At 38.1% G+C, this 11,612-nt stretch overlaps 1 protein-coding gene across 1 annotated transcript; it reads right to left on the minus strand.

Moving 5' to 3' along the window:
* Nucleotides 1-1,020: 1,020 nt before the first annotated feature.
* Nucleotides 1,021-10,385, minus strand: gnl1 (guanine nucleotide binding protein-like 1). Its single transcript, XM_008431358.3, has 12 exons — nucleotides 10,177-10,385; nucleotides 9,133-9,280; nucleotides 8,677-8,813; nucleotides 8,417-8,568; nucleotides 7,054-7,125; nucleotides 5,649-5,841; nucleotides 4,126-4,224; nucleotides 3,861-4,037; nucleotides 3,072-3,250; nucleotides 2,802-2,979; nucleotides 1,957-2,097; nucleotides 1,021-1,871 (listed from the first exon to the last, which is right to left on the minus strand). The coding sequence occupies exons 1-12, from the start codon at nucleotides 10,247-10,249 to the stop codon at nucleotides 1,603-1,605; spliced, it is 1,818 nt and encodes a 605-aa protein (XP_008429580.1). The 5' UTR covers nucleotides 10,250-10,385; the 3' UTR covers nucleotides 1,021-1,602.
* Between the last annotated feature and the right edge of the window lie 1,227 nt (nucleotides 10,386-11,612).

Below are 11,612 nucleotides of genomic sequence, written 5' to 3' on the forward strand. Positions count from 1 at the left end.
GGACAAAAGAAAGAGACCAAAAATAATAAATAAAAGGACATAATATTGTCACAGGATAGGAAACAAAGTCTGAAACCATTTCCCTCACTCATTCAGACCAAGAAAATACTAAAGTCAAACTCCACACTGTTATGAACTTCATTAACCCCACTCATGGTACCAAATAAAAACAGCAAAACGGCCGTATCCGACAGCAGCAAACACCAGGTAACGACAATAAGGAGACAGAAACGTCTTAGTTTGAGATAATCTCTGATAAAATGCGTCCTTTCTATGTAGTTGGAGGAAAAGTTTTAAACTTCCACATCCAGGTGAAGATGGGAGTGTGAACACCGACACGGCAGCTAGCAGCCAAACGTCAACAGATGAGGGTTTACGGGGAGTGATTTGATCCGTTTGCCTCACAACCTCTTGAGGTCAACAGGTGAAGTCGACCTCAGCTTTAAAAAACTATATTTAGTGGTAAATTGTATAAATACAGTCCGTCTTTTTTAGTATTTGACAAAATAAGGCTTTCTCCAGTCTTCAAGATGGATGATATGAACACATGAGGGCAAGAAAGGAATAACGACTATGTTCAAAATGCCAAATGGGTGGGTAAACACATTTTTTACCCACTCAGTTTCACTCAACATGCACTAATTACTGGAAATTTGTCAGCATCTAGAGGAAATTTGCTGTAGTTAAAACACTACATGTTTAATTTCTTCAGAACAGCAGGAGTCGATACATTTCACTCCCCCAGTTTCAGCTAAATCCTAGTTATTTTCACAGCCAGCGTCATCCAAACTAAAGCCCTGCTGCAGATTAACGATCTACTGACAGAGTTGTGAAACGTTTAGCTGCAAAACTGTGAAGAGTTGGTTTTATCAGTTCTTGTTTTGTGGGTTAGCATCTCCAATTTTCAGCCCCACACCCATCAACCAAGAAGTTCCGCTCCACAGCGAGGATTTAGAGCCGCTAAAGAAGCAGCTCCAGCAACTGGCTTCACATTAGCAGAGTGTCTGAACCGTTTCATCGTTTTTCTTCTGAACTTTGGTGTTCCAGCTATGAGGTCACTTTCTGATGAAAACGTTGAAAACCAGCTGCAGGCTCAGGGAATTTATTTTGCTCCTTTGTCTCGGAGAACTACATGCAAAATGAGAAAGAGAAGATGGAGCCGAGGGGATGAACGAGCGGAGGCACAGCATGGGAAACATAAATACGCTCTGGAGGATAAAGGGGAAGGAAAACGACTGGAAGAAAAGCAGATTCTGTTAATGTGCAAAGGAGAATTTTATGAGAACAGAACCCAAGAAGGAATGCAGGTTTAAGGAGGAAGAAGGAATGAAAGGTGCACCAAAGCAGCCTGGGAAGCGTAGGAGCTAGGGATGCACCGACATGATAAATAGGTCCTTCCTTTTGGGGATCGGCCGATTCTTAAATGTGACCGAGCCGCCCACCAGGTCATGTCTGCACTACTCTGCAACTTTCTTGCTATATTTAGCAAATGACATTACAGACAAAAAATAAAATAAAATAAAAAATTGGTATCGGCCAAAATTACAATCGGTGCACACCTAGTAGGAGCCGTTTGTTTTCTGCTTTCCTCTTTCTGCAGTTTCACTCACAGTCATTTTCCCGCAGCACGTTGTACATGTTGACAGTGAAGCCTGATGACGGCTTGTTGTCGCTCCACCCCCGATGTCCAAACCCCTCATCTTCATCATCACCATCCTCGTCGTCGTCAGCATCCCTGTCCCTCTCCTCCTCGGGCTCGGAGCTGGATTCTCCGTCCTCCTCGTCTTCCCGCTCCGCACTTCCCTCCTCCTCTGCTGCTCTCCCCTGAAGAGCCATAATCTCAGGCAGGTCTGGATGATTTTCCCAGTGCTCTGTTAGCCGGGAATAATCCCCAAAGAGACGTTAAATCCAGCAGAAATTTAACCCTTCAAGAGCTGCTGAAATGAGCAGTCGTACCTTTGAGGCAGCTGTAGCCAGGCGGTCTAAGACAGAGACAGAGCCTGCCATCGATCGCCAGCCTCAGCAGACTGTTGGCTGCACGGTAAACATCGTTGCGCGCAGCTTTCGCCGTCTTGTAGCCTCTCCTTTCTGCCCAAGCTGAGCAACACAAAGACAGAGTGAAATCTTTAGCCGGAGCTCTCAGGGGAGCCATTACAACGTCTGATATTATTCATAATTAATGGATGTCTACAAACTTCCTGTCGTCTGTTTCCTTGAAAAGATTAAGGCTAACATTAAAACCTTCTGACTAGTAATTTATATCATTGCTGATATAAATTTGTTATAAAAGTATTACTGATTGCACTTAAAAAATTAGGTAACTTTAAGTTATTAAAGGTAAAGTTCAGCCGGTAATGATTTATTGGTTAATGTCAAGTTGTCATTACAAAGACATTTTGAATAATGTCAACTTTGTATTAAAAGTGTCATAATTTACCAAATGACGCTTTATGACAACAGTCATAAATATTCATGAAGGCTTATTTATGTTCATGACAGGTGTTATGTCATGTTTATGACAGTGTCATGTCAGTCTTATTCACCCCCCTTCAAATAAAGTGTTACCAAATTTTCTTCTTAATAACCTGATCCAAGTAGATCGGGTTGTTAACTTGGTATTAATCCTTCATAATAAGCAAAGTAAAACCAGGGGAAAGAGAAGAAAGAAATGATTTCCTTTGAACAGGAAGAGACCAAAACATTCCCAGTGTTAGCATCTTAATATCAGCTACAAACATCTACATTAAAGTTTAGCATGGACGTTTAGCATCAGCCTGCCGTGGGATTAAATGTCATCTCACCTTCACACACATCCCAGGCGGTCCAACTGGGCTCCTCCGCGCTCTGGTGGGATTCTTTCTCTTGCAAACTGGGATGTTTGAGCTTCAGTACAGAAAGGTAAGGCGTTCGCTCGCACAGGTAACCGACTGACGTGTACGGCTCCTGCAGCTGGGCCACCGGGTAAATGCCTGCTAGAATCTGAGGAGACACACCCAGATGATTTAGAGAGTCAGATATTTAACACGTCTTAGATTATAAGCAGGTTTAAACTCAGACATGGTGAGCCGTACCTGTAGTTGCTTGTTGACGCGTGAGGGGAAGACGAGGCCGGGGCAGTCGCAGAGTTTGACCGTCGGGGTGAGGTAGTAGGTCTGGAAGTACTTGGTGTGACCCGGCGTTCGGGAGACGCTCACTACTTTCCTCCCCACTAGGCTGTTTATTACGGAGGATTTGCCAACATTGGGAAAACCTGGGAAAATAAGTCCAACCACAGGTTAGGATTTGGGGATGCACTGATACACTTTTATCTTACTTTTGGTATCGATACCCGAGATTTATTATCGGTCGATATTGATGTGATACAAACATCAAATTTTTCTTTTTTAAAAAACACAAACGGAAATGTACAGAATTACAATGTATTTGATAATTGTGCACCAGTACAGCAAATGTAAACACAACAATAGTTTCAACAAAACTGGTAGTGCCAAAAAAGAAATTCATTTTGGTGGTTTCATTTTTTTAAAAATAAAATATGGCTAAATTTGTTATAATGTTTTGCTTTAGTTTCTTTTTAGACTGGATTTTAAAAAGTACTCTTCAATTCTAGTCAAATATAAAAATTTCTTATTGTTTTATTATTATTACAATTGGCTAAAAAATAAATGAGGGTATTTATTTATCAAAACAAGCAATTTCAGATATTTAAGAATAAGTTTATTAATTTTAGGAAGTAAAAACACGGGAGAGTCCCAGATTTGTAGATGGTGCCAAAGCCAGAATGCCTGGACTCCATTATGACAAAATCTCCACCACTGGCAAATCTAGTGAATTTTTTAAAGTTTTGTAAGGAAACTCACCTATGCAGCCCAGAGTGAGGACTCCGTCTTTGTAGAGCTCCTGGTTGCTCATCTCCAGAGCGCTGTCGCTTTGATGCTCCACCAGAACCGATTCAGCTCCTTCGTCCTGCAGCTCTCCGTCCAGCCGCGCTGCAGCAGCGTCTCTCTGGATCTTCTGCTCCCAGCTGGACAGGTCCACTGAGAAAAGGAAGAAACAGTGAGACATTTTGAGAGGGTGATTTGTTTCTAAGGTAAAGATGAAGAGTGTAGGAACTCTTCCTCTCACCTTTCCCGGCTGTGATCTCTTGGCAAGCCTTAAAGATATCGATAAGACCTCCGGCGCGACTCCAGTCAGCCTTTCTTCTCATCCTCTTCTTCTGCAACACTTTTAGAGAAACATAATGACAACAGATGTGAGAGAATAAAATATAATAATTAACCCTTCTAAGCAACAAACAGGGTTATTACAGCTTTGGGTTTTTCATTATAGTTTAGTTTTATTTCTTTGTGGCTTTTTGTTTGTCTAACTCAGTTAGTTTGAAATGTGTTATTAGTAATTATCAGAGGTGGGAAGAGTAACCAAAAACTATAGATAAGTTGCTCTATTTTAGCATATTTTTACTCAAGTAAAAGTAAAAAGTGGCCTCCAAGAAATTACTCGAGTTAAAAGATTATCATTTAATCTCTAAAAATTACAGCATCAGAGGAAATTAAATATCAAGTTATGTGGACATGTTGGCATTTTAAAGATTAAAATGAAAATAATTAAAATAAATAATCAGGAAAAAGAAAAATTTTTCCAAAACAATTTCATCTGTATAAAACTCATGATGTATTTTTGGTTAAACAAGCTGATTAATTATTCAGTGAAGTTACTCAGAACTTTTACTCAAATAAGAATAACAATACTTCATTATAAAATTACTCAGGTGAAAAGTATACATTTAAGAAATTACTCGAGTTAGAGTAAAAAAAAAAAGTATTTGGTGAAAAGACTACTCAAGTACTGAGTAACTGATCATTTATTATTTAAAAATTACATCGCCAGACGGATTAAGATGTAAAGTAAACAAAACCTGAAGTTAGAGTAATGATACTTCATAATAAAATTACTCAAGTACAGTGTAGTGGAAATAATCCTAAAAGTTCATTTTTTCCTAAAAGTTACTTAAGTAAATGAATAACTTTTACTAAAAGTACATTTTTACTTGAGTAAAAGTATAACTGCAACCGTAGTGCAGCTACCATTACCGTAGCAACTGTAGATACAGTTACTGCAGTGAGTAGAAACTGTAACTAGTTACTGCCAAACTCTGGTGATCATTAGTTAAATATTGTTTAATTTTAGTTTAGTTTTTATTAGGTATAGCAATAGTTTTAGTTTTTTCATTCTTTGGCTATTTTTAGGTGCAAAACTCAAAAAGGTCAAAGTATTATATTGAGATTATTTGTACAAGTGAATACTAAACAAAAGTTACAATTTTCAAAAAATGTATTTAGTTACTGTTGAACAACATCTGACTCCGGCGTTTTCTCCAAACTTTTGCCATTTTGCAGACGAGCTAAGTGCTGCCAAGAGGAGTTTAAAGTGCCAGCTGACATAAACTGCTTGTGTGGGGGGAAAATGTATATATAAATCAATTTAACTTTTGTTTAACGGCGAATAAATTGACCCGTAAACACAAAAACAAAGAATGTAATATCTGTAACTTCAGTATGATTAAGTTTTATAAACACAGTTAGTTGTGGGGTTTTTATTTATCCAAGATAAATTATGCTAGCCTTTTCAACAAGGCCTTGGTTACTGACCTGTGTTGTAGGATTGTCCAGGATGGGACGTGAAGCAGACCATCTCCAGGTGGGGAAACTGGGAGGCCATGTAGTGTTTCCAGGCGATCACCAGCGGCGGAGGACACAGGTCTGCTTTGTTCAACACCAGGATCACCTGCTTGTGGAGATCCGCTGTGATGTAACGGTACAGATCTGGAGGAAACTGCAGCACCTGGTGGATCCAGACAGACACATTTAACAAATCATTCATTGTGGATATGTTTTATTATGAGATATATTGGAATTTATAGAAAATAAAATTAAAAAAAGTTTCCAATTTAATGACAAAAAGATACATCTAAAACAATATCACGAGTATTTTCATTGTCATTCTGTTGTTGAAAATCCATTAAAAACATGACAAAAACAGGTAAACCCAACATTCATTACTAAATTTATATTTAAAATATTTAAGCTAGAGTTGCTAAGAGCTACAGGTTAGATGGGTCAATGGATGGAAACACAGAGACGCTCACAGAATGGATTTAACTGTTGGACAACCAGAGGGCAGATGAGGTGTGGAAACAGAATTATTTATCTTTTCTTTTTTTTTTTTTGCATTTTTTACTTATAAAGCTACAGAAAATATTTCAATTTCACATTTTTCATGCTGTGTATACAAAACTCTGCCAGTGTTTTTTTTTTTTTAAGTTGATTTAATTGCAAGAGGCAGTTCAGTTATCCATCCATCCATTTTCTTTACAGCCTTGTCCCTTAGTGGGGTCGGGAGGTGCTGGTGCCCATCTCCAGCTAGCGTTCCGGGCGAGAGTCACCCTGGACAGGTTGCCAGTCTGTCACAGGGTAACACAGAGACACACAGGACAAACAACCATACACACACTCATTCACACGTAGGGGCAATTTGGAGAGGCCAATTAACCTGACAGTCATGTTTTTGGACTATGGGAGGAAACCAGAGTACCTGGAGGAAACCCACACATGCACAGGGAGAACATGCAAACTCCATGCAGAAAGACCGGGGCTGGGAATCGAACCCAGAACCTTCTTGCTGCCAGGCAACAGCTCTACCAACTGCGCCACTGTGCAGCCTGCAGTTCAGTTAATTAAATTCAATATAGTTGATTTCAGGTTGTCTGAGGTAACAGCACCAAATCACCAACTGATTATTTCCTCCACATTCCTATATTTATTTATAGTAATAGCTGAAACATTTTCTCAGTTTAGTTTTTGTGTTGACATTCCCAGAACAAAAGATAAATTTTTCATCTAGCTTCTAGCAAGAGTTGTTTAATAAAAACAAAAATAATTGGTAAATATGAACGATAAATGAAGTGAAGACATTATTCTGGGCTGTTGTTGATTCTTGACAGTGGCTCCCCCTAGTGGCCTGATCCATTATGACACTGATGATAGGTTCACCTACTGGGTGTCGAATGTCAACAATAAGAAGGATGATATCAGACATTTCCAAAACTCTCCACAGCTGTCTCCAAGTCTGAAATAAAGAGGAAAATAAAGATTTAGCAACAATCATAAACAGTAACGCTGGTGACTTTCTGAATTGAGATCCTGCGCTGCAAAGATTTAGCAGATAAAATTTAAAGCTTTGCTAGTGTTGTTCCGCCGTGCTCAGCTTTTAACTGTATACAGTGAAAAAAACTAAATGAAAATGCCACATCTAACTCAAATCTCAGCATGCCAAGATGAATGTCTAAATGAAACTTAATGTTGATCCATAACTGCTAGATGCATCAATATGCAGCTGTTTTCTATCAATTCTTCATATCGACTTATTTCACCTGTTGGTAAGGTTTCACAAAGTTAATCACTGTGTGAAAGCTGCTGGAAATGAAAAAAGAAAACTATCCGTAGAGTTAGACTGAGAAATGAAGGTTTGGATGACTAAACTCAAATTCAAATACAAAAATACTTCATCAACCCCTGAGGGACATTAAATGTTGCAATTTTCTTCAGAGTTGTTGTAGCTGGATCTCCTGTAGCAGTCTGTATTGCAGCACATTACTCTTCCTTCTTGGTTTTACTGTTGCATCTCCAGTCGCTCAGGTGAACGCCGAGGTTTAAGTGTTTAGGTGTAGATATTACAAATAGAAAGCAATGCCAATTTCTGAGTGGACTTAAAGGGAGTTTTACCTTTTCATCTGACCACAGCTGCAGTATAATCAAAGTTATGAGAGTTTCTGTTGACTTTATAGAAAAGGTTGCAAACTTTTATTGGTCTAGACAGTAGAAACCAGTATATCTGATGGCCTTCAGTGTAAAAAGAAAAGACAAAGCAAAAAAGGGTGACTTTAAAAAAATGAAACTTCATTCAGGCAGCACTGGAACACACTGAACAAATCAGACATTGTATTAGGCCTGTAACGATTCCTTGAATGATTCACATACCTCGACCGTTAAAATTTCTTGAGGAAAATTACCTGCCTCCAAGCTTCGTCAAATTATATTTTATTATTGAGCGCGCTGCGTTGCAGCCTGGTGATTATTTGTGTTGCGCAATGTTGTTGACAAATGCAAATATGAAAATTTGGGCTGTAGATGTCTGATAGTAAAAGTGCTGTTACGGCAGAATTTACCAATATTTTATTTTACCCCATTTTTTATTCAATTACTAGATTAACCATCAGAACAATTGATAGACGACTTGATTACTAAAATAATCGTTTAAAACAGCCGTACTTTGTAGTATTTTTACTACTGCTATGAAAGCAAGCGGCAGACTTTGATTTAAACATTTGTCTCGGCGTCCATCGGGGAAACAACGTTACCTCCAGGTTGTGCTCAAAGTGGCTGAGGGAGCCGGGTGGGTTTCTGGAGTGCAGATCTTCCAGGTAGTCTCTGTAGGACTTCTCCTCCTTCCTCAACAGGCTCTCCCGCGTCATCTCATAAGTCCAAGATGGCCGACGCGGGAAGCCGAGACCTGGTGGAGGAAGATTAAAACTCAGCAGGTAAAGAAGTGACTCTCCCCTTCACTGCACTCTGCTCATCTAGGGTGCTTTAAAGAAACATAAGAAAAAAACAGTGATACCTTTCTCTGAAGGGTAGATTTCATCTTTGCTGACTTCTAGTTCTTTATCTGACACCGGCTTCAGCACCGTCTCCATGGCCAGCTTCTTCCTCCTTTCCACCTCCTCTTTGCTCTCTTTCTCAAAGTGAAGTCGAAACCTTAAAAAAAGAGCAAAAAGTTTCATTTTCCTTTTGTTAGTATCCGAAGCTTAAATACAGTGTAATCAAATATCAACTTTTTCTACTTGATCATGACATGTTTAACAAGATCAGCAGAAAGCTGGTGAAAACTGATTACTTATCATAAAATAAATTACAATTTAGCTCTTGTTGTTTCACTTTTTCTGCTAAGGTGTTAAAGCAGATCAGATTTACCATGAACAAAATGATAAATGCCCTCTTAGATCAGTGGAGATGTTTATTTTTATGCAAGTGCTCGTTCAGCTCCAAATGAAACGGCAGTATTGAATTAGCTTACTTGTTTGGATCATATCTGCCATCTCTCCCAAAGGGCTGCTGGTTTATTCTTCTGATGTCAGTGGTCTCACTGTCGGAGGTGTCAGACTGACGCTCTCCTCCTCGCTCCACGCTCGCATTGCGGCTGCTCGGACCAGAACCCGTGTCACCTAGCAGACCAGGTTGGCGTCACAGTCAAACTCAATCAATCAAGTTTATTTGTATGGCACTTTTCAGCAACAAGGCCTTTCAAGTGCTTGCATTGCAAAAACACATGAGTAAAATGTCATAAAAACAACATACAGTCAACAACTGGGAAGCTTTTAAAGTGTTCATAAACCCTTGAGCTGTTTCACATTGTAAAGCTGATTCAGTGGCAACCTGGAAACCAAACCCCTGCCTCAGGCTAAAGTCCATTGCCGTTTTCAGTATATTTTTAATCCAGGACAGGCCTTTAATTAGTTTTTTCTTTTCATCAATCTGACCAGTATCCCCACAGCATGATCCTGCCACCACCTTGGCTTTCTGTTGGGCTGGTATGTTTACAAAAAAAACTAAATGTATAAAAAATTCAAACAGTTCCTGTAAATCTATCAGATGTAAAGGTATATGTTATACAGCAATCCATTCCGCTATAAATCTTAATGATATTAAACAGCAAAGGCAGTTTAAATGTCCAATCCTACAGCAAAACTTACATCATAACATGTAGCTTTGTAAACCACTATGATGTTTACATACTCGGCCACAAGCAAAAACGTGCTGCTCCGCTCTCTACAGTAAGCTGCACCCCACATCTCTGCTTTTTATTCACCGCTTCAGTAATAAACTGACGGGCTTAAGTTTGACTTTCAACTTCGACTGTAAGTTACAGTAAACGCGACATGATACAGCCTGAACAAACACAAGTTTCTATAACAGACTAAATGTCTGGAGTCATGTGTTAGTTTAATACATTAACGAAACCTTTAGCCACCTAGGAACAGTTTCCAAAAACTGAATTCTGCCGTGGAGCTAACTGCTAGCGTTAGCATGCTAATGCTAACGGCAAAAAAAAAAATGTTACCTCTCTTTCTCTCGCGTTTGACTTGGAGCTGTTTCTTCTTCTGTTTGTTGCTAAATGGCTTTTTCCGAGGCATAGTCCAAAAAGCAGGAAAGCGAATAAATATATTTAATAGCTCTGTACTGTGTGTCGCTACCACACAGCTTTCAAATTGCCGTTATTTACATGAGTGAAGTTTCTGGACTCCTACACTTTTTCAGTGACGCAACATCCACTGCAGACTGCGGAGAACCGTGGACGGAACCAATTTGATGGTCCGCAAAAACCACCAATAGCGGTTTTGTCATACCTTCTCTTAATAGGTCATATGATTAAATTGTAAAATAATAAAGAAAATATCACCAACACTCCATTATTGATAAATAAACCCACAATATGTTGGTAAAACTACGATTAAAACCCCCTGTACTCAAATGGTACAATCCACCTTTGTAAACACCTCATAAAAATGTGCACATTCCAGCAGACAGGCATAAACTCTATGGAAGGTCGTTGTAACATTTAATCCAACCATACATCTATTTTTAGTTTTAGATATAAAAATCTAGTTTCAATTCATTAGATTCCACCTACAATATTATTATTTGTATTATTTGTAATTGTTGTATTTTACTGTCTTGAAAAAAGATTTTAGCTGAACCAAAGTTTAAGATGAATAAAAATAAAACTGCAAACGTTTGGAAATCAAAAATGTAATTGCCATTAAAGCTTAAAGGCTAAATTGAATATTTTCAAAAATGTTTTTTTAATATCCCAGACTTCCCCTCTATTTAAAAATATTTATATTTAAAATATTCTGAATGTTTTGAATACATAAACAAAAATGTTTAATCAACTCAGATTAATTAGATACTAAATGTTTCAATGATTAATTATATAAAAAAAACTGCATTAACATCCTCTTAGTTATAAACAGCTATTCAAATACCCATGACTTTTCCCCATCCAAAATATTTTGGATGTTTAAAATATATTTCCATCTTTAGCAAAAGTCATGTGTTCCCATTTCAAATTCAGAGATATTTTAAATATTTTAATTTTTCGAAGAGACACTGATGAGTTCTGAAAAAAAACCCTCATAATTTCCATTTCACCTGCTTTATATAAAATAATTTCCCCATTATGTCCTTTACAGCTATTTAAAGTACATTAGTATGTTTTTGTTAAAATGTCTGCCAGTCACTCAGTTCAAATAGCGTTTTAAAGTCACAAAAGAAATAATTAGTTTTAGGAAATGACTTTCTGCAGAGAAAAATGTGGATTGGTCCTTTCAGGATGGAGGTCAGTCAGCCTCTCTATCACAGGAGTTCAATTTTCTTAAAGTGCCTTTAAAATAGATGGATTTCCAACTGTACAATTCTGTAACTTGATGGAAATTATAATAAATAAATTAAAGAGATAATGGTCCCAAAAACAGAATAAATAATTAACCAGAACAT

Source organism: Poecilia reticulata, chromosome 16 (genome assembly GCF_904066995.2).
Source record: "Poecilia reticulata chromosome 16, P_reticulata-male-v2, whole genome shotgun sequence".
In the NCBI taxonomy this organism is placed as follows: domain Eukaryota; kingdom Metazoa; phylum Chordata; class Actinopteri; order Cyprinodontiformes; family Poeciliidae; genus Poecilia; species Poecilia reticulata.